Here is a 23,217-nt window from a genome sequence, read left to right as displayed (position 1 = left end):
CATTTTCTGTATCCATTCCTCTGTTGAGGGGCATCTGGGTTCTTTCCAGCTTCTGGCTATTATAAATAAGGCTGCTGTGAACATAGTGGATCTTAAGGATCAAAATGATCAATCTCACAAGTACAAAAACTTTAATTTTTAAAAGAAAATTAGATCTAATAAAACTGCCAAAGTACATGATGTTCCTCATGTTGTGGTGACCCCTTACAACAAAATTATTTCATTGATACTTCAGTAGTGATGTTGTTATGGTTATGAATCATAACATAAATATCTGATACTAGGATATCTGAAGTGCAACAAACAGCTTTGGGGTCATAACCCACAGGTTGAAAACCACTGCATTATTAATTTTGACTCCTTCAATCTCCAATGTTTCCCTTTACCATAACATCTACTTTTTATGATACTAACATTGTTACTTTCTTTTGGATAGTGAATTTAATCTCCTCTTTTTGTTGTTCCATCTTATGAAAGCATAGCTAGGGTTCTGTTTACCACTTCCAATTGAGGTTGGTTGGTGTTTGGCTGGTTGGTTGGCTGGTTAGTTAGTTTTTTGTTTTGAGTTTTGTTTTTATTCAGGGGCTTGGTTTGTTGTTGCTGTTGCTGTTGCTGTTGTTGTTGTTGTTGTTGTTGCTGTTGTTGTTGTTGTTGTTGTGCCCTGTACTTTAGGAGATCAGTTTTCTTTTCATATTTAATGTATTTTTCCTTTATTTTCTCTTTTGAATTCTGAATTATATGGATGAGAACAATTCTGTAATAATCATTACAGGAACAGATATTAAGTAAAGATCCTTGTGAGACAATTCACTATATGTGTGGGCTCCAAGTTTAGGGACAGCCCCACCACCATCACCACCACCACCACCACCACCACCATCACCACCACCACCACCATCACCATCACCACCACCACCACCACCATCACCACCACCACCACCACCACCATCACCACCATCACCACCACCACCACCATCACCATCACCACCACCACCACCACCATCACCACCATCACCACCACCACCATCACCACCCCTTGCCACGCAGAAACAGAAGAGTGAGTGATCAAGTTCTTAGAAATTTTGAATGATTAGAGGAAATCCTTGTGCTTTGATTGGCAGGTTCACAACAAAGAGCAACTTGAAAAGTATGCCTACTAAGAGAGGGACCAGTCCTCAGAAAGGTTTCTGCCATGTCTTTTTCCAAAGGAGAAATTGTAAGGTGTCCTTCTGAGTCCAAACCTTCTTCACTGAAATTATCCATCAGTCACTCGACAACATCCATCTCTGAATTACACTTTAACAAGCAGTTTGTAGCTTCTCATGCAGGGATGTCGATGGGAAAGCAGAAGCCAGAACCAACAGAAGTGGGAAGGAAGAGTGAGTATGGATGGCCAAATATTCACAAAGCACAGTGATACATATGTCAGAACAAAGCACATTTTTTTGTATGCCAAGTAGAAATAATAATAATAAAAAGGAAGGTTTTGTGATTTTTTATTATTATTTTTTTTATTATGTATTTTCTTCATTTACATTTCCAATGCTATCCCAAAAGTCCCCCATACCCTCCCCCCCTTATTTTTTTTATTTTGTTTTTGTTTTTGTTTTGTTTTTGTTTTTGTTTTTGAATGAGCATTGTGTATCAGACACTGTGCTAGGCAGAGTTTACTCTGTGTGCTCTTGGGTACTGGAGTTCAATAGGAAAACCAAGTCACCTCTCTGTCCCAGGTCTCTGCAGAGTGTGGCTTTTTAAGAAGCAACAAGTTGAATCGTTCTGATAGGAGTTATCCAAATGTCTTTGCACTTTGAGCTACTTTTCAAGAAATCAGTATTGCATGGAACTAGTAGTTACTGCTGCCAAGCCACACCTGCACTTAGGGACTCCTCCTCACAAGTTTTAATCACAGTCTCGCCATTCTGTACAAACCATTCTTCATAGCCCATTAGTAAAGAAACAGAATGCATATAAGGTTCTATGTGACTTTTATTTTACCAAAACTTTCCCCAAATAACATCCTCCTTCCATTCCCCTTCCACGGGCCCTGAGACCTGGAGATGTAAAGGAATGTAGGGAATGCTAACATTTACCCTGAGTAACACTTATGGACCTTGCTCTGATATTGGCAAAATTAATTTGCACTCAGAACTTAACCAATTGACAAGTGGTAGGCCTGTGTGCCAATCTTTCTGTACACGCAGTGATGATGTTTGTCCAACTTTTGTTTTCAAGAAGGCATTCTCAAACTTCCCAACCTGATAAAACTCACTCTGCAGCTTGGGAATTCCCTATCTTAGAAATAGCTTCAGATGGAAGGAGAACACAGATTGGCACCCCCACCCACCCTCATTTACTAGTTGTCTTGCTAGAGAAGCTCTTCTCTGATCTTGGTGTGTAGTTGTGGAAAGTCTGCCTCATCTACCTCCAGTGGAGGGGAAGAGAGTGATTCAAAGCAGTTGTCTCCTATATTTCTCATTACTCAGAGGCAGCTCTATTTAGCTAATGTTCTAGAATGAACCTTGGGCAAGGTTTGGACTTGATACCCCAGGTATCAAGGGTGAAGGAGAAGTTTTTCTAGATGGAGTCTCTCTCCTCATCCTCCCATTTTTCAGATTCAATAGATATTCCTTCATCCTAAAGAAGTCAAGTGAGAAACATCTTGAAAAATAGTTTTATAAAATATCAGTTAGACCATAAATTGGTTGTATCTTGTTGTCATGCATTTAAAATGCACATACTCATGGACCTAGGAACCTTTCTTCAAAGATTTGTTCAAAGGGAGAAAAAAATAAGCACACACAATTCTGTGTCCACAAGTGGTAGAGAAGGACATATTAAATAAGGCATGTCTCCAGCATAGAAATTGTCACGCTTATCCCTGAAGTAACAAGCTGGGCAAACTGGAACTGATTGCTTCCCTTGAATCCAGCAGAGAAGTAAAGTTGCAAAGTGAATTGTCATCCTGAAACTTAGAGAGACAGTTGAATCCTAACAGTACAACCAAGACCTTTCCCGGAGCAGAAGTCACTGGGACCATGACTAGCAGGAACATGGAGATAGTGTTGGCAGACTACTGGAGGCTGGGTATGGACTAACATGTAAGGAGAAATCGCTGCCATCCACCATTAGGGTGATTCCTAAACATTCATTTGTCTTATCTATAAGAATATCCCTGGATCACCAGGGTTAAGATCACCATGTTGCTGTGACTTCAAAAACAAATGCAGAAATATACTGAAAAGTCTTCAGTTTAGCAAGGATCCATTCTCCAGGGAGACTGATTTTGCCAAAGCCTCATAATTGTGTGTGTGTGTGTGTGTGTGTGTGTGTGTGTGTGTGTGTGTGTGTTTTAGAATTATAAATAAATGCTGGGCATTCTTAGTATTCTCTCGTCTTCTGTAGCAGTTAAGGTAGAAAAGAACAAAAAAGAACAGGTAACAAGAACAAAAAAAAGAGCTTCAAATACTAGACTGAAGCTGGAAAAGGGAACAGGCAGGAGTACTTTATTGTTTGTGCTGTTATTGTTATTGTTGTTGCTGTTGCTCTTGTTGTTTCTTACGTAATTCTATCAGAAGAGTAACTGTGAAGACACAGTCCTGAGATAAGCAGCTCCTGAAAGACTGAAGTAGAATCATCAGAGTCCTGGACTACTGTGCTCACCTACACCTCTATAGTTAAAAGAGCTGCCAGGCTGTAGAGTTGGCTCAATAGGTAGCAATTGCCCGATGACCTGACTTTGATGCCCTGAAAGGAAGAGCACTGACTCCTGAAAGTTGTCCTTTGGCCTCCTCATGAGTGACATACATGTGCCCACCCAGCCACCCACACTCACACTAACTAAGATAGTAAATGATTCTTTTTTAATTCTGAGGGAAAGCCAATGGCAGCAGGGGCCCAAAGGCAAAGGTAGTATGTATCACTGGGAGGCTGAGGCAAAGGGATCAGGAATTAAAGGCCAGAGTACATAGTGGTAACACTATCAAAATCAATTCAAAAACCAAACACACTCAAGAAAATTTAATACTCTAGTTCCTGAACTATGGAAAACATTCCACAGAGCCCCATTTCTAACTAGGCTAACAGAAAATCTCATACTAAAGGTCTCTTTGCCTCAGAATCTATCACACATCCTGCACAGCTTTCATCAGAAAGAATCACAAAGGATGCTAAAGTGCTGAGATAAAAACTAATATCTGAGGAGACAAAACAAACATAAGTACCAGACTTGGATATTATATAGCCATCATCGTGTGTGTGTGTGTGTGTATAAGGTTTTGTTAGAGATGAGTGGGTGCAGATACTCCTTCAATGCTTTTGCAGTTTCTATTGACTAGAGGCATCTTTTCTATACTTTTACTTTTAAGCTGTGTTTTTCTTTGCAAATTAAGTAGAAATCTAGCAAGTAGCAGACAATCTAATAATTTTGCTCTACTGTTTGGAGAGGAATTGTTTTGGGTTTTTTTTTTTTTAATCAAACACACTAGTCTGGATCTTTTAATTGGAAACAAGACTCCATTAACATCCGAGTTATCACTGGAGGATACATACTAATTCCTGCCATTTGTTGATTATTTCATGATATTTTGACCCCTTTCTCTCTTCATTATCTACTCTTCTAATGAGATTCTGTCTTTCCTATATTCTCATGGTTGTGAAAGAACCAGAAATAAAGATGAGCATCAGAACCGTGTTGAATTATGGTCAAATCACTAAAGACAGAGACTGAGAAAAGACTATGGAAGGCTTCAGGAGAGAGCAGTTTTACATATAAATCCATGTGTCCCAGGTTCTCGTAGCCTCTCCTACCTAGATGCCCATGTCCTATCCAAGATTTGAGGAACTCTCTTCTGTCATTTTCTTTAAAATGTTTCCTGCTTCTTTAGTTTGCACCTCCTCCCCTCGTCTCCTTCTTCTCTTTCTATGACCCACACATTCGGACTTTGAATGGTGGCTTGGAACTCTTGCAGTCTCTATTTTTACCTCCTTCATTTTCTTTATTATCATCTGAACATTTATATTTGTCTGTCTTTCAGACAGACAAATGTCTGTGCTATTCTCCAGTTGACCCACTTCGTGGTGAAGATTCCAACAACTAAGTTTTTATGTGATTTATGAATATTTTCACTGCTGAAATTTCAATTTGTCTTTCTATTTTCAAGCTCCTTGTTGAATTCTTTCATGTGTATGCTCGCCCTCCTCATTTTGCTTGGCAGTTTATTCCTATCTTGCTAATTCATCTGGGTGTGGATTTATGCCTTCTTTAGATTTGTTGATGATTCTTATCATTCTTTTCCATGTGGGGCTATAATTTCATCCACTCAGCTAACCTTAAAATCAGTTATTGTGGAATTTTTCCCTTTCAAGGAGCCCTGCTGCCTTATTTTTGATATCACTTGTTATTTCTGCATTGTAATTTGTACGTCTGGATGTGGTTTATGGGCGGAGCCAGCTGCAGTTACTATCATATATCCAGTTTCTCAGACACAAGACTGAGGTGAACCACAAGCCATTGGCCAGTTATTCCTAGTTTCTATCACTTAATTGTCTGCCTTTGAGGAGAGTAAGCCCCACGGGTGTGAAAACCAGCGCCTATAGAGTACTACCGTACCCTGTCCTTAGGTCTCTGACTTCCAGCTAACTACATTCCCATAGACAATCACTTATCCCCCTTTGTGGAGCCCTGATAGTTAGCATCATTGATTGGTGGACCTCAATGAGAAACAGTCTACCCTGTGACTCCTACTGACTTCCCACTGAAAGGAGCTCCCCCGCATGGTTCTGACTCGGTCTCTCTCCTATAATTAGACTGGCTCTCCAAGCAAATACAAGGTGGATCCACGCCTGGCCCTTCCTGGACGATTCCAAAAACTGGACAATGAAGGGGAACTTGACCACTGAAGCGGCAGACTCAAATATGAGCCTCTCAAAATGGGTTCCACCACCATCGTGGCCAAATGCTGAGAACAAGACAGAATTTTTCCAGTGCCAATAATCTAGTCTCAAGGATGCCTGCCTGGTTAGACTTTAAATTTGCTCAGTGACAAATGAGATCAGTGTTAATTGTGGTTTTGAAGCAGCTCATGTTTGCTTTCTTTTAGCTCAGCCTCAGCCTGCTGCCATCTTGTTCCCCCAGTTTCACATGTCTCCATGTGTCTCTCTCTGTCTCTGTGTGTCTCTCTGTCTCTGTGTGTCACTCTCTCTCTCTCTCTCTCTCTCTCACACACACACACACACACACACACACACACACAAAGAGGAGTTTATTTTTCAGTTTACAAGGCTCTGTCTGTTCACAACTGTAACTGCAGTGTGTGTTTTCTGAAGTTTTAGCTTTCTCTATCCTTAGCCAGCCCCTGCTCTCTGGAGGGTCTCAGAAGCCACTGAAGTGTTTCACCCATGGAAGCACTCTTTCTCTCTATTTGTTCTGCTCTAGAAATTTTCTTTAAACATTCTCTCTAGTGGCTGCTGAGACATCAGTGCCTTCCTGATAGCAGCCATCTCAGTAAGTAACTGACTGGTAACTTCTCCTCAGCCACCCTGCTCTGTGCACCAAAGCCACAAGTGATCACTGACAGTTACCAGCGGAAGATTGTCTCCCTCCCACTCGCTTCACGCTTCTCTGGGCTTGAGTGGGCCTTCACTCATCTCTCTACTTAAGAAACCACATTTTACCATCATCAGAATAACACCCCTCCCTGTCCCTTTAAATAAAAAGAAGTCACAATCACTCACTTCTGCACAAATTATTCAAAATGTACTATTTAGCTTCCCACTCTGGAAAGTTCCTCATACCCAGTGCTTCACAAAAGCTCAAATCTTAACAACTGCCCAAAAAATCCCAGTCATGATGATTGTAGCTTCTAGTGTCTCAAAGGTGAAACCAGTGGTGCGGATGAGCTGAAGAGCATAAGCCAGACTTTGTGGGAGTCAAAACCTAATGCTTCCACAATCCAATAACAACATTGCCGACCGACGCTGTGCTGAGAAAGGCTTTGTGTCCACTGCCCTCGTTGATGTAACATCCTGAAGCACTTGGTCGACCACATCACACAGATGCTCCCTACAGCCCTGAAAACACAATGGGCCTGGGATCCCAGCAAGAGATCACAATTTATATTGAATTTATGGCAATTCGTCTTTACCTTGTACCATTGCTGCCTGAAGGCATTCATGGGTAAAACGTCATTTCTTGGGTATTATTGTAAGATCTGTCAGAGCCAATTGCCTTTTTTGTTAGGAGCAAGTTGGACATAAGAAATGAAGCCCAGGGGAAAGTATGGAGGCTGAGCAGAGAAGCTAGAGAAAGATAGACAAGACAGCTCTCACAGATGGTAGCCTGCCTCTTCAGCTTGGTAAGTGACTCTGGCACAGTCTCTCATGATAAAATACCCTTCAAGGCTGGAAAGATGTCATGGATTAAGAATGTTTGCTATTCCTCCAGAGGACCAGAGTTCAGTTCCCAGCACCCATGTAGGGCAATTTACAATTGCCTATAATTCCAGCTTCAAGGAATCCAACACCCTCTTCTGACCTCCATGGGCATCTGCACACATTACACACATACACATAAATAAAAATAGTCAACATTTTAACAAGAAAACTGAAGATACCCTCCAAAACAGTAAAATGTCTTTACTGTGAGGCTGTAGGATGATATAACTAACAAACAAGAACTTGAAGAAGGCTCAGGAAGGGATCAATAATGTCTTGTTCAAACCAATGCTGAGAAAACATTTGGGGAAGAGAAAGCATTTTAAGCCTGCAAATTATAGGTGAGATGACATAAAATACAAAGGACACAAAAGTCGCCTCTGTCTTCCATATTGATCCTCTTAGACCTCTTTAAATAAAGATTTTCTTGCTGACCACAGTGTCTTTCCCTGTGTACATATTCCTCACTGAATACTCAACAAGAGCACAAGAACAGAGGAAACTTACCACAGCACTTCCTGCAAGACTGTGGATGGTGAAAGCATCCACCCCACCTTTTCATCCTCTCTAATTTTCATTGTGTTTGTCAGTGTATCTCCTATTGGTACTGTTATAAACACACACACACACACACACACATTGAAATCTGCTTTTGAATGGCAGAAACCTGGAAGGCATGGTCTCCTAGGCAGCTGGTTTAATCATTATATGATGGTTCTGGGTGGGAATAAAATAAAGACAAATATTTCACGTCTCATACATGTACATAAATCAAAAATGCTCCTGAGCTGAAAGTGTAGGTAAGTCATATAATCTTTTGTCTAGCCTGCTCCAATGCCCTGGAACTGACTCTGAGCACAACAAATAACAACAAAAATGTTGTTGCTATTATGTGAAAATGCATTCATTCCAAACATTATACATGCTCACAAAAAAGATCTATAAATATATTGATCGTTGTCTGTAGAGCTTAGACTTAGATGGCAATGGGACTGATGAATAAAAATGTGTGAAATTAAGGATATTATAAAAATAAATCACACTAACTCCACAATTGTCAACTCCTTGCTCCATTCGAGCAACTGAAAGGATCTAAGCATATCCAGGGCTTTCTGCAGCTTTTCAGCATCCTCCGAATGTCTCTTACCCTGTTGTTCATGTATTTTCTCTACCACTCCATTTTTTCATTTGTTGTAATGCCGGGGTTGAACTCAGGTCCACAAATATGCTAGACAAGCACCTACCTACACCCCCAGCCCCCTTTTACTTTTATTAGGAAACAAGGCCTCGTGAAGTTACATAAACTAGCCTTAATTCACTATACATCCTAGAGTGGCCTTAAATTTGTGCTCTTCCAAACTTAGCTTCCCAGGTTGTAGGATTACAGGTATGAGCATTACTTCCAGCTAAATTAATTTCACCATTTGTTTATGCTGATTGTCCTCCTATCTTTCTTATTAGCATCCTTAATTTCTCAATCCTTGACCCCTCCAACTACATCCTGGTCCTCCTTCCATAATGTATTACTTTTCTCAGTGTTGTGACAGAAAGAATAACTGACATGGGGGAAGGGTTTGTTTTGATGTATGTATGGTTTATGAGAGCACAGTCCTTCATGCTAGGGAAGGCATGCATGGAAGATGGGCTAGCTTGGCCTGTAGCAGTAGAAGTAGGGAACAATTGGTGATTCAGTGCTACAAACCAGGAAATAAAAGAGCTTGGATGAGAAGGAGAATCACCCTTCACTCTCGTGGTCATAAGTCTACAAGATGGGCACCAGGGATGAAGATTCCATAATCTCCCAGAACAGTGTCGTCGACTAGGGACCAAGCATTCAGATACATGAGTCTATTAGGGATGCGCTTCATAGTGAAATCATAACATCTTTGGCTCCTAGCTGTTTCACAGAGCAAAAATCAGTCAGGTCAAATTCAGAACTCCCAGTTATTGCACCATTTAAAAGCTAGCAATCTCTTCTGTGATTCAGACAATCTCTTCACCACATGCCCTGTTGATTAAAAAAAAAAAGTTTAGACTTTTAATATGTAGTGGTATATATTAAGCACTTCTTTTCCAAAAGGGAAGGGTGGAGACAGCAAAAAATACTGGGCAGAAACCCAGCAAGGAAAGCTCTAGGTGTATCATCTGAATTACAACTGACTTGGCTAGACCCAGCTTCACTCGTGTGCCTGCAGATTTCAAGTGTTTCTGAATATCCTGGGGTCTCCATCGTAACCAATGCTTCACCTTCACAATGTCATACAATGGCCTAACATGGCCTTGTGGCAGGGAATATGGCAGGCAGCACATCTCCACACTGTGTTAGCTTTTCTCCTGGACCTATCTCACAAGCTTCCATGATCCCATCACTCGTTTTGCATGCCTACACAACAGAACCACATAAATGTTTGCAAATTCTGCTGCCAGTTATAGGTGCATCCTATTCCCCCTTCAAGCTTGACTGCAGACGTCTCAGGGTGCTCACACCCCAGTGTCAGGAAGAACCTAGCCTGCCATGCTGAAGCAGGAAACCCCAAGATTAGTAGTTCTCAACCAATGGCTCACAATCCCCACAGGGGTTGCACGCATATCAAGATATCCTGCATATCAGATATTTATATTACAATTTATAGCAGTAGCAAAATCACAGTTATGAAGGAGCAATGAAATACTTTTATAATTGGGGGTCACCACAACATGAGGAACCGCATTAAGAAGGTTGCAAACCACTGCCCTAAAGAGAAGTCTCACCTTTAAGGCACCACCTCTGTTTTCTTAGGCAGAATGTAAAGTATCTCACTAAATGCATAAAGGTCTGTAACAATTAACACCACTTTGTCCACATCCACTTTCTCTGCAACTATCAAGTTCCAGGTCTGTAACCCCAAGTTGCAATTTTTCACCTCGGTCAGTTCCATTTTCTTCTCAAATTTCTCATTGTAAATTTGGCTAAAGCTGTAGGCATTGACTGTGCCACAGCCTGAATCCCATGCTGTCCTGAAATTCTCCCTCCCCCAAAAAATACCCCATCAAGTTTTCACTCAGCCTCACTCGATCTCCAGACACAAGTTGAGCCAAGGCAGACATTTTGCTAGAACATAGCATGAATCACCTCTGTTCCTATTTTCGATTTTGTCCTTGTTTTCCTCCAAGATTTTATGAGTAGTCTTTACTGCCCACATTCCTCTCCCAGTCTGAACTCTTACCATAATGGCCCATTAGGTTTCACTGACAACATTCTAGGGCATCTCTAGTCTGCAACTCTAAATTTTTCTGTATTCCTTCCACAAAGCTGTTCTAGCGACCTACAGACCACAGGGTCAAGTTCATTACAGCAGTGATCTCCACTTCTCAACCAGTTTGCTGTGTCAGTTGCTTCTCTCATCACTCTGACTGAAAACCTGACAAAGAAGTCAATGGAGGAAAAGTTTATTTTCACTCATCGTTTGAAAGAGTACAGTACATCATGTGAGGATAGGGATAGCATGGAGACTGAATCACCTTGGTCCCTGGCAGTGCCAACACAGGGGAAGGGTGTTTGTTATATGATACTAACCAGGAAGAACATAGCCTAGGGTGGGAGTATAGTTAGCCAAATACTCACAAGCTCCTTTCCAACTAGCTTCCATATCCTGAGGAGTCCCCAAACCTCCTATACCAGTGCCACCAGCCAGGGGCCAAGTATTCAAACACATGAACATAGGACTAACATTTAATATCCAACACAATTTTGGACATAAACCTTTATATCTAAACTAACTCTGTCACTGCCCTTCTGCAGAGCGATTCACTCTGTGACCCTGGAGTAGAATGGAGCACGAGGCCTGCACAATGAGCAAACACTGTTCTGTCCTTTCCTTCTCAATCCCTCATGTCCCTCTCCCTTACCCTCTCTTCCCTTCGTTCCTAACGTCCTTTGCTGCCCTTCCTCTCTCTTCTTGTCTCCTTTTCCCTTTCTCTGTTTCTTGCCTCCATTTTTCTCATTACTTAAGGTACTATTCCTAATAAAGTCAGGCTCTGGAGTTTACCCAAGTCCATTTATAGTCAGCAGTCTGCAATTTCCTTTCTAAAGCCACCCCGCCTCTTCTAATATCAAAGTCCAGCCCAGTCAGTGAGCTTGTGGAGCCCCTCCTCCCGCTGACCTGCTTCCACAGGATTTTCTTCCTGCCTGGGAAGAGATGTCTCTAGCCTGGAGAAATTTGCAGAAACCCTTTTATCTGGAGACTTCTCTCAGAATCCTCCAGATGCGTCCATCCCTGAGCTGTGAGTGGAAACCATGGGATATGGGTCAGCAGAGGGTGGAGAGAAGAGGAAAGCCTGAACTTTGGAGCCTGTTGCCTAGGATGTGAGACAATCCAAGTTGAGTAAGGGCTGGGGGATTTTAAAGATAGATCTGTAACAGCCAATGGTTCTGAGTCTTCCTAACCCCATGCTTTCATTTCTGTCAGTATTTAATGCTGTCCCTCATTTGTCCTGAAATGAAATCAATGGGTGATAAAAACCTGATAATACACAACCTAGAAATTAGAACTAGCTATCTCAACTTTGATGTAAAGAGGAAATCAAAGAAAAGTAAGCCAAAAAAGCCAAAATAAGGTATTATGTTAAAAAAAATAGATTCCTAGGATTCTTGTTTTAAAAGACATAGGTTCCCAAACACACACACAGAAAGAGAGAGAGAGAGAGAGAGAGAGAGAGAGAGAGAGAGAGAGAGAGAGAGAGAGAGAGGAGTTGTTTTTCTAAAGTCATCCAAGCTCGAGTCAAAACTAATGAGTCTCTCACCTCTTTGCAGCAGGAACAAAAAATTTAAGGAGATCTGGAGTAGCCAGACATAGGAATCTTTATAAAATTATTCCCACGTTTCACATGGGTTTGTTTTCTCTAACCTCACAACATACTTATTATTTTCCTTTCTAAACACATAAGCGTAAACAGACATCTGTTTACATATTTATGGTCAATAGGGAAATTTGTGCCCGTGTGCTTTAAATGGTATAGAAGACACTTTTCCATCCCTTGTCATGATCAATTTTCTCTTATCCATATCTTCCCATTTTCTCTCCTTTGATCTCCTGCCTGCTCTCCCTCCTCACCTGGCAGTTTTGTAAAAACATCATATGTTTAATGCATTTTTAATGTATATGAGTACATATTTGTGGAAGCACATGCTTATTTATAGCTATATGTGCACATCTCTGACCATCTAAGTGAGGTCAGGAGTCAACCTTGGGTGTTGTTCTTCAGATGATGCCAAACTTGGGTTTGTTTGTTTGTTTGTTTGTTTGTTGTTTTGTTCTGTATTTTTAAGATAGAGCTTCTTATTGGTCAAGAGCTCACTGAGTAGGCTAAGACTGGCTAGCCAAAAAGCCTCATGAATCCATCTGTCTTTGCCTCCCCAGCACTGAGATAAATGTGTACCATAACATCCAACCTTTTTACATAGGTTCTGAAGCTCAAACTCCAGTCGTTATGCTTACATGGTGTCTTAGTTAGGGTTTCCATTGCTGTGAAGAGACACCGTGACCAAGGCAACTTTTATAATAGACAAATTCAATCCATTATCATCATGGCAGGAAGCATGGTAGCATCCAGGCATACGTTGTACTGGTGGACATGAGAGTTTTTCATCTTGTTCCAAAGGCAAACAGGATAAAGACTTATTGTCTTCCAGGCAGCAAGGAGGAGGGTCTCAAAGCCCACCCCTATAGTGACACACTTTCTCCAACAAGACCACACTTCCTAATAGTTCTACTCCCTGGGCCAAGCATATTCAAACCACCACAAAAAGCAATTTAGTAGCTATGCATTCTCTCTAGCCCAATATATGCCTAACACTTCAAATATAGCAACTGAGTCCTAGTATACAGTCCTACAAATGAGGAGACAAATGACAAAACGTAATTAAGAAATGTGGCCAGGGGCCAGAGTGATACTTCAGTTGTTAAAAGCACTTACTGATCTCTTTGCAAAGGACCAGAGTTCAGTTCCCAGCATACACATGGCTGCTCATAGCCATCTTTAACTCTAGTTCCAGGAGATCCAATCACATCTCCTTTTTTTTTTTAATTTTTTTTTAATTTTTAATATTTTTATTACATAATTTCCTCAATTACATTTCCAATGCTATCCCAAAAGTCCCCCATAGTGCCCCCCACTTCCCTACCCACCCATTCCCATTCTTTTGGCCCTGGCATTCCCCTATATTGGGGCATATAAAGTTTGCAAGTCCAATGGGCCTCTCTTTCCATTGATGGCCGAATAGGCCATCTTTCCATACATATGCAGCTAGAGACAAGAGCTCCGGGGTTCTGGTTAGTACATCATGTTGTTCCAACAATAGGGTTGCAGATCCCTTTAGCTCCTTGGGTACTTTCTCTAGCTTCTCCATTGGGAGCCCTGTGATACATCCAATAGCTGACTGTGAACATCCACTCCTGTGTTTGCTAGGCCCCGGCATCGTCTCACAAGAGACAGCTATATTTGGGTCCTTTCAGCAAAATCTTGCTAGTGTATGCAATGGTGTCAACGTTTAGAAGCTGATTATGGGATGGATCCCTGGATACGGCAGTCTCTAAATGGTCCATCCTTTCATCACAGCTACGAACTTTGTCTCTGTAACTCCTTCCCTGGGTGTTTTGTTCCCAATTCTAAGAAGGGGCACAGTGTCCACACTTTGGTCTTCATTCTTCTAGACCAATCACATCTCCTGATCTCTCTGAATACCAGGCATGAACATGGGGCACTGCATACTGCAGAAAAAAAATACACATAAAAAAAGCAAACCTAAAAATTTAAATAAAATAAAAATAAATATGATCAAAAGCAAAAACATGTAAATTCCAGTAAGTTTGAAAGCCAGATATGTCTGGCTCAAAACACAGAGGTTATACCGCACCCTGTTTCACTTCCCTTTCCAATCCTGTAAATTCTATTTTCTCAGACAGAGATAAATTATGCATAAACTTAGGAAGTGGGAAACTACACTGAAATCACTGTATACTAACAAAGTGAGAGAAAATGCTTTGGAGTCCCTTTTACTTCAACCAAAAACTCGAGGATGGTGAAGCTCTCTTAACGATGAGAGCACATAAGGCATGGTGCCTAGAAAAGTTTTGTTCTCTTTCTTTCTCTTTGTTTAACTTTTTACTTTTCATTTTTGACACAATAATTGTGCATGTTTATATAGTAGTACACTGCAGAAATGTGATCCATGTGAGTAATGTGCAATGATCAAGACAGAATAATGAACATTCCCAGCTCCTTATCAGTTCTCATATTGGGAGCCTGTGGTCTCCTGGGGTGGTTTAGATGATAATGGCCCCCATTGACTTATAAATCTGAATACTTAGTCACCAGAGAATAAAGCTGTTTGAGAAAGACTAGGGGGTGTGACCTCATTGGAGGAGGTGTGTCACTGGGAATAAGCTTTAGGGTTTCAAAAACCCATGACAAGCCCAGTGTCACTCTCTGCCTATCATTCTCTGTTCAGAATACAAAGCTCTCAGCTACTGCCCCAGTACCATGGCCCTCTGCTTCTTTCCACAATTGATCATGGACTAGCTCTCTCTCTCTCTCTCTCTCTCTCTCTCTCTCTCTCTCTCTCTCTCTCTCTCTCTCTCTCTCTTTAGAACTTTTTTTATTAGATATTTTCTTTATTTACTTTCAAATGCTATCCAGAAAGTTCCTATACCCTCCACCCCCCTCCCCACACCCCACCCTGCTCCCCTACCCACCCACTCCCACTCCTTGGCCCTGGTGTTCCCCTGTACTGGGGCATATAAAGTTTGCAATACCAAGGGGCCTCTCTTTGCAATGATGGCTGATTAGGCCATCTTCTGCTACGTATACAGCTAGAGACATGAGCTCTGGGGGTATTGGTTAGTTCATATTGTTGTTCTACCTATAGGGTTGCAGACCCCTTCAGCTCCTTGGGTGCTTTCTCTAGCTTCTCCATTAGGGGTCCTGTGTACCATCATATAGATGACTGTGAGCATCCACTTCTGTGTTTGCCAGGCACTGGCATAGCCCCACAAGAGACAGCTATATCAGGGTCCTTTCAGCAAAATCTTACTGTTATATGCAATAGTGTCTGGGTTTGGTGGATGGTTATGGGGTGGATCCCTGGGTGGGGTAGTCTCTGGATAGTCCATCCTTTCGTCTTAGCTCCAAACTTTGTCTCTGTAACTCCTTTCATAGGTATTTTGCTCCCTATTCTAAGGAGGAATGAAGTATCCACACGTTGGTCTTCCTTCTTGATTTTCTTGTGTTTTGGAAATTGTATCTTGGGTATTCTAATTTTCTGGGCTAATATCCACTTATCAGTGAGTGCATATCTAATGACTTCTTTTGTGATTGGGTTACCTCAATAAGGATGATATCCTCCAGATACATCCATTTGCCCAAGAATTTCATAAATTCATTGTTTTTAATAGCTGAGTAGTACTCCATTGTGTAAATGTACCACATTTTCTGTATCCATTCCTCTGTTGAGGGATATCTGGGTTCTCTCCAGCCTCTGGCTATTATAAATAAAGCTGCTATGAACATAGTAGAGCATGTGTTCTTATTACCAGTTGGAACATCTTCTGGGTATATGCCCAGGAGAAGTAGTGCTGGATCTTCCAGTAGTACTATGATCAGTTTTCTGAGGAACTGCCAGACTGACTTCCAGAGTGGTTGTACAAGCTTGCAATCCCACCAGCAATGGAGGAGTGTTCCTCTTTCTCCACATCCTCACCAGCATCTGCTGTCACATGAATTTTTGAACTTAGCCATTCTGACTGGTGTGAGGTGGAATCTCAAGGTTGTTTTGATTTGCATTTCCCTGATGATTAAGGATGTTGAACATTTTTTTCAGGTGCTTCTTAGCCATTCAGTATTCCTCAGTTGAGAAATCTTTGTTTAGCTCTGTACCCCATTTTTAATAGTCCCCTATCAGATTTAGGATAGGAAAAAATCCTTTTCAAATCTGTTGGTGTCCTTTTTGTCTTATTGACAGTGTCTTTTGCCTTACAGAAGCTTTGCAATTTTATGAGGTTCCACATGTCAATTCTTGATCTTACAGCACAAGCCATTGCTGCTCTGTTTAGGAATTTTTCCCCTGTGCCCATATCTTCGAGGCTTTTCCCCCACTTTCTCCTCTATTAATTTCAGTGTCTCTGGTTTTATGTGTAGGTCTTTGATCCACTTAGACTTGAGCTTTGTACAAGGAGATAGTAATGGATCAATTCGTATTCTTCTACATGATAACCACCTGTTGTGCCAGCACCATTTGTTGAAAATGCTGTTTTTTTTTCCACTGGATGGTTTTTGCTCCCTTGTCAAAGATCAAATGACCATAGGTGTGTGGGTTCATTTCTGGGTCTTCAATTCTATTCCATTGGTCTACTTTTCTGTCGTTATACCAGTACCATGCAGTATTTATCACAATTGCTCTGTAGTACAGCTTGAGGTCAGGGATGGTGATTCCAACAGAGGTTCTTTTATTGTTGAAAATAGTTTTGGCTATCCTAGGTTTTTTATTATTCCAGATGAATTTGCAAATTGCTCTTTCTAACTCGGTGAAGAATTGAGTTGGAATTTTGATGGGGATTGCATTGAATCTGTAGATTGCTTTTGGCAAGATAGCCACTTTGACTATATTAATCCTGCCAATCCATGAGCATGGGAGATCTTTCCATCTTCTGAGATCTTCTTCAATTTCTTTCTTCAGAGACTTAAAGTTCTTATCTTACAGATCTTTCACTTCCTTAGTCAGAATCACACCAAGGTATTTTATATTATTTGTGACTATTGTGGAGGGTATTGTTTCCCTAATTTCTTTCTCAGCCCATTTATCCTTTGTGTAGAGAAAGGACACTGATTTGTTTGAGTTAATTTTATATCCAGCTACTGCACTGAAGCTGTTTATCAGGTTTTGGAGTTCTCTGGTGGAATTTTTAGGGTCACTTTTATCATATCATTTGCAAATAGTGATATTTTGACTTCTTCCTTTCCAAATTGTATCCCCTTGATCTTCTTTTGTTGTCAAATTGCTCTGGCTAGGACTTCAAGTACTATATTGAATAGGTAGAGAGAAAGAGGGCAGCCTTGTCTAGTCCCTGATTTTAGTGAGATTGCTTTGAGTTTCTCTCCATTTAGTTTGATGTTGGCTATTGGTTTGCTGGAGATTGCTTTTATTATGTTTAGGTATGGGCTTTGAATTCCTGATCTTTCGAAGACTTTTATCATGAAGGGGTGTTGGATTTTGACAAATGCTTTCTCAGCATCTAACCAGATGATGATGTGGTTTTTGTCTTTGAGTTTGTTTATATAGTGGATTACATTGATGGATTTCTGTATATTAAACCATCCCTACATCCCTGGGATGAAAACTACTTGGTGATGATGGATGATCGTTTTGATATGTTCTTGAATTCAGATTGCGAGGATTTTATTGAGTATTTTTGCATCGATATTCATAAGGGAAATTGATCTGAAGTTCTCTTTCTTTGTTGGATCTTTGTGTGATTTAGGTATCAGAGAAATTGTGGCTTCATAGAATGAATTGGGTAGAGTACCTTCTGTTTCTATTTTGTGGAATAGTTTGAGGAGAGTTGGAATTAGGTCTTCTTTGAAAGTTTCCTAGAACTCTGCATTAAACCCATCTGGTCCTGGGCTCTTTTTGGTTGGGAGACTATTGATGACTGCTTCTATTTCTTTAGGGGAAATGGGACTGTTTAGAACATTAATCTGATCCTGATTTAACTTTGGTACCTGGTATCTGTCTAGGAAGTTGTCCACTCTGGAGATAGAAACCCTAGGAAAGAAATTAGGAACCATAGATGCAAGCATCAGCAACAGAATACAAGAGATGGAAGAGAGAATCTCAGGTGCAGAAGATTCCATAGAGAACATGGGCACAACAATCAAAGAAAATACAAAATGCAAAAAGATCCTAACTCAAAAAATCCAGGTTTTCTAATTTTGTTGAGCAAAGCCTTTTGTAGTAGGATCTGATGATGTTTTGGATTTCCTCAGGTTCTGTTGTTATGTGTCCTTTTTCATTTTTGATTTTGTTAAATAGGATACTGTCTCTGTGCCCTATAGTTAGTCTGGCTAAGGGTTTATCTATCTTGTTGATTTTCTCAAAGAACCAGCTCCTGTTTCTTTGAATAGTTCTTTTTGTTTCCACTTGGTTGATTTCAGCCCTGAGTTTGATTATTTCCTGCCATCTACTCCTCTTCGGTGAATTTGCTTCCTTTAGTTCTACAGCTTCTAGGTGTGCTGTCAGGCTGCTAGTGTATGCTCTCTCTAGTTTCTTTTCGGGGGCACTCAGGGCTATGAGTTTTCCTCTTAGGACTGCCTTCATTGTGTCCCATAAGTTTGGGTATGTTGTGGCTTCATTTTCATTAAACTCTAAAAACTCTAATTTCTTTATTTCATCCTTTATCAAGGAATCAGTGAGTAGATTGTTTTCAGTTTCTACGTGAATGTTGGCTTTCTATTATTTATGTTGTTATTGAAGATCAGCCTTAGTCCGTAATGATCAGATAGGATGCATGGGATACTTTCAATAATTTTGAATCTGTGGAGGCCTGTTTTGTGACCAATTATATGGCCAATTTTCGAAGAAGTACCATGTGGCACTGAGAAGAAGGTGTATCCTTTTGGTTTATGATAAAATGTTCTATAGGTATCTATTAATAGATACAATCCATTTGTTTCATAACTTCTGTTAGTGTCCATGTGTCTCTGTTTAGTATCTGTTTCCAGGATCTGTCTATTGGTGAGAGTGGGGTGTTGAAGTCTCCCACTATTATAATGTGAGGTGCAATGTGTGCTTTGAGCTTTACTAGAGTTTCTTCAATGAATATGGCTGCCCTTGTATTTGGAGCATAGATTTCAGAATTGAGAGTTCACCTTGGTAGATTTTACCTTTGATAAGTATGAAGTGCCACCCCCCCCCCCTTTGCTTTTTTGATAACTTTGGGTTGGAAGTCAATTTTATTTGATATTAGAATGGCTACTCCAGCTTGTTTCTTCAGACCATTTGCTTGGAAAATTGTTTTCCAGCCTTTCACTCTGAGGTAGTGTTTGTCTTTTTCCCAGAGGTTGGTTTCCTGTAAGCAGCAAAATGTTCAGTCCTGTTTGTGCAGCCAGTCTATTAGTCTATGTCTTTTTATTGGGGGAATTGAGTCCATTGATGTTAAGAGAAATTAAAGTGAAAAAATGTTCAACATCCTTAATCATCAGAGAAATGCAAATCAAAACAACCCTGAGATCCCATCTCACACCAGTCAGAATGGCTAAGATGAAAAACTCAGGTGACATCAGATGCTGCCAAGGACATGGAGAAAAAGGAACACTCCTTTATTGTTGGTGGGATTGCAAGCTTGTACAACCACTCAGGAAATCAGTCTGGCAGTTCCTCAGAAAATTGGACATAGTACTACTGGAGGATCCTGCAATACCTCTCCTGGGCATCTATCCAGAAGATGTCCCAACCGGTAAGAAGGACACATGCTCCACTATGTTCATAGCAGCCTTATTTATAATAGCCAGAAGCTGGAAAGAACCCAGATGCCCCTCAACAGAGGAATGGATACAGAAAATGTGGTACATTTACACAATGGAGTACTACTCAGCTATCCAAAGAATGAATTTATGAAATTCCTAGGCAAATGGATGGACCTGGAGGGCATCATCCTGAGTGAGGTAACACAATCACAAAAGAACTCAAATGATATGTACTCACTGATAAGTGGATATTAGCCCAGATACTTAGTATACCCGAGATATAAGAGACAATTTGCAAAACACATGAAACTGAAGAAGAACGAAGACCAAAGTGTGGTCACTTTGCCCCTTCTTAGAATTGGAAACAATCACCGATGGAAGGAGTTACAGAGACAAAGTTTGGAGCTGAGACAAAAGGATGGACCATCTAGAGACTGCCATATCCAGGGATCCATCCCATAATTAGCCTCCAAACAATGACACCATTGCATACACTAGCAAGATTTTGCTGAAAGGACCCTGATATAGCTGTCTCTTGTGAGACTAGGTCGGTGCCTAGCAAACACAGAAGTGGATGCTCACAGTCAGCTATTGGATGGATCACAGGGCCCCCAATGGAGGAGCTAGAGAAAGTATCCAAGGAGCTAAAGGGATCTGCAACCCTGTAGGTGCAACAACATTATGAACTAACCAGTACCCCGGAGCTCTTGACTCTAGCTGCATATGTATCAAAAGATGGCCTAGTCGGCCATCACTGGAAAGAGAGGCCCATTGGACTTGCCAACTTTATATGCCCCAGTACAGGGGAAAGCCAGAGCCAAAAAAATGGGTGGGTAGGGAAGTGGGGGGGGAGGGTTTAAGGGGCTTTTGGGATAGCATTGGAAATGTAATTGAGGAAAATACATAATAAAAAATATTTTTAAAAAAGAGAAATTAAAGAAAAGCAATTGTTGCTTCCTGTTATTTTTGTTGTTAAAGTTGGGATTCTGTTTTTGCGGCTGTCTTCTTTTAGGTTTGTTGAAGGATTACTTTCTTGCTTTTTCTAGGGTGTAGTTTCCGTCCTCGTGTTGGTGTTTTCCCTTTATTATCCTTTGAAGGGCTGGATTCGTGGAAAGATATTGTGTGAATTTGGTTTTATCATGGAATAATTTGGTTTCTCCATCTATAGCAATTGAGTGTTTTGCTGGGTATAGTATCCTGAGCTGGCATTTGTGTTCTCTTAGGGTCTGCATAACATCTGTCCAGGATCTTCTGGCTTTCATAGTCTCTGGTGAGAAGTCTGGTGTAATTCTTACAGGCCTTTATATGTTACTTGACCTTTTTCTCTTCCTGCTTTTAATAGTCTATTCTTATTTAGTGCATTTTTTGTACTGATTATTATGTGTCGGGGGGGAATTTCTTTCCTGGCCCAGTCTATTTGGAGTTCTGTAGGCTTCTTGTATGTTCATGGGCATCTCTTTCTTTCAGTTTTGGAAGTTTTCTTCTATAATTTTGTTGAAGATATTTGCTGGCCCTTTAAGTTGAAATTCTTCATTCTCCTCTACTCCTATTATCCTTAGGTTTGGTCTTCTCATTGTGTCCTGGCTTTCCTGGATTTTTTGAATTAGTATCTTTTTGCATTTTGTATTTTCTTTGATTGTTGTGCCCATGTTCTCTATGGAGTCTTCTGCTCCTGAGATTCTCTCTTCCATCTCTTGTATTCTGTTGCTGATGCTTGCATCTATAGTTCCTAATTTCTTTCCTAGGGTTTCTATCTCCAGAGTTGTCTAACTTTGGGTTTTCTTTATTGTTTCTACTTCCCTTTTTAGGTCTTGGATGGTTTTGTTCAATTCCATAACCTGCTTGGTTGTGTTTTCCTGTAGCTCTTTAAGGGATTTTTGTGTTTCCTCTTTAAGGACTTTTACCTCTTTAGCACTGTTCTCCTGTATTTCTTTAAGTGAGTTATTAATGCCCTTCTTGATGTCCTCTACCAGTATCCTGAGATATGATTTTAAATCTGAGTCCTGCTTTTCAGTTGTGTTGGGGTATCCAGGACTGGCTGAGGTGGGAGTGCTGGGTTCTGATGATGGTGAGTGGTCTTGGTTTCTATTAGTAAGATTCTTATGTTTGCCTTTCACCATCTGGTAATCTCTGGAATTAGTTGTTATAGTTGTCTCTGGTTAGAGCTTGTTCCTCCTGTGATTCTGTTAGCCTCTGTCAGCAATTCTTGGAGTCTAGCTCTCTCCTGAGTCACAGTGGTCAGAGTACTCTCAGCAGGCAAGCTTTCCTCTTGCAGGGAAGGTGCACAGAGGTCTGGCATTCAGACCTGCCTCCTGGCTGAAGATGAAGTCCAGAAGCAGGGCCTGTCCCAGAAGATGTGTTGCCTCTGCTGTCTGCCCACTCACCTGCACCAACTGGTCTCCAAAGGATGTGGGACATAAGATGGCTCTCTCACCCATATTGGTGGTTAGAGCCCTCCTGGGTGAACACCTCTCCTCTGGCAGGGAAGGTGCCCGGATGTCTGGAGCCCGAAACGGGGTCTGTCCCAGAAGCTGTGTCGCTTCTGCAGTCTGCTCGCTCACCCTTTGCAGTCAGCAAGCTGACCTGTGCAGATTGGTTTCTGAGGGACCCGGGACCAAAGATGGCTCCCTCCATGAACTAGCTCTCTTGCTTTTAAAAAAAGTTCCCTTGGTCATGGTGTCTCTTCACATCAACAGAATAGTAACTAGGACACATTGTCTCTCTTTTAGTTCTTTGTAAGATGAAACAGGATACTATGAACTCTGATAACCCTAATGTACCAGAGAACACTAACATTCTTTTTATGTGACTAATTTAATTATCATTCTTTATATCTTTCCAGAGTCTAGCAATCGCCCTTCTACACTCTTCTTCTTTCATATAGACCATTTTAGTTTTCATATGTGAAGTCTTTGTTTTTCTTTTATTAACACATTTTGATTAGCATAACATCCCCAAGTCCCAATCATCATCTTTCTACAAATGACAGGATTTTATTCTATTCATGGCTGAATAATAATTATGTTATTATCCATAGTCACCATATTATCTTACTTAATCTTTCTACATTTCTTCATCCATATATCCATATAGGCACCTCTGTTGATTCCATGTCTTGTCTAAAGCAAATATTGCTACACTAAATAAGCCTGCAAGTTTCTTTTTAACATTCTGGTTTCATTTCCTTTGTATATACAACAAAAACTGAGACAGCCAAGTCATGTGATAGATATATCTTTAAGATTTTGAGAAATTGACATGCTGTTTGCCATAACAGCTACACTAACT

At 40.8% G+C, this 23,217-nt stretch overlaps 2 protein-coding genes across 3 annotated transcripts in view; both read left to right on the top strand.

Annotated features, from left to right (window-relative positions):
- Positions 1-7,866, top strand: part of Prlr (prolactin receptor) — a 179,499-nt gene extending 171,633 nt beyond the window's left edge. Inside the window, exon 10 of the mRNA XM_021182971.3 lies at positions 5,806-7,866. Coding sequence (XP_021038630.1) covers positions 5,806-5,898 — 93 coding nt within the window. The 3' untranslated portion in view covers positions 5,899-7,866. The remainder of the gene's footprint in view (positions 1-5,805) is intronic.
- A 3,656-nt stretch (positions 7,867-11,522) lies between these two features.
- Agxt2 (alanine--glyoxylate aminotransferase 2) overlaps positions 11,523-23,217 on the top strand; it is a 56,259-nt gene continuing 44,564 nt past the window's right edge. For both annotated transcript variants that reach the window (XM_021183604.3, XM_021183603.3), the window contains exon 1: positions 11,523-11,694. In XM_021183604.3, coding sequence (XP_021039263.1) covers positions 11,610-11,694 — 85 coding nt within the window. In that variant the 5' untranslated portion in view covers positions 11,523-11,609. The remainder of the gene's footprint in view (positions 11,695-23,217) is intronic.

Source organism: Mus caroli, unplaced genomic scaffold (genome assembly GCF_978045245.1).
Source record: "Mus caroli unplaced genomic scaffold, Mus_caroli_1 scaffold_16, whole genome shotgun sequence".
Taxonomy (NCBI): domain Eukaryota; kingdom Metazoa; phylum Chordata; class Mammalia; order Rodentia; family Muridae; genus Mus; species Mus caroli.
This window is presented reverse-complemented; position numbering and strand designations above follow the sequence as displayed.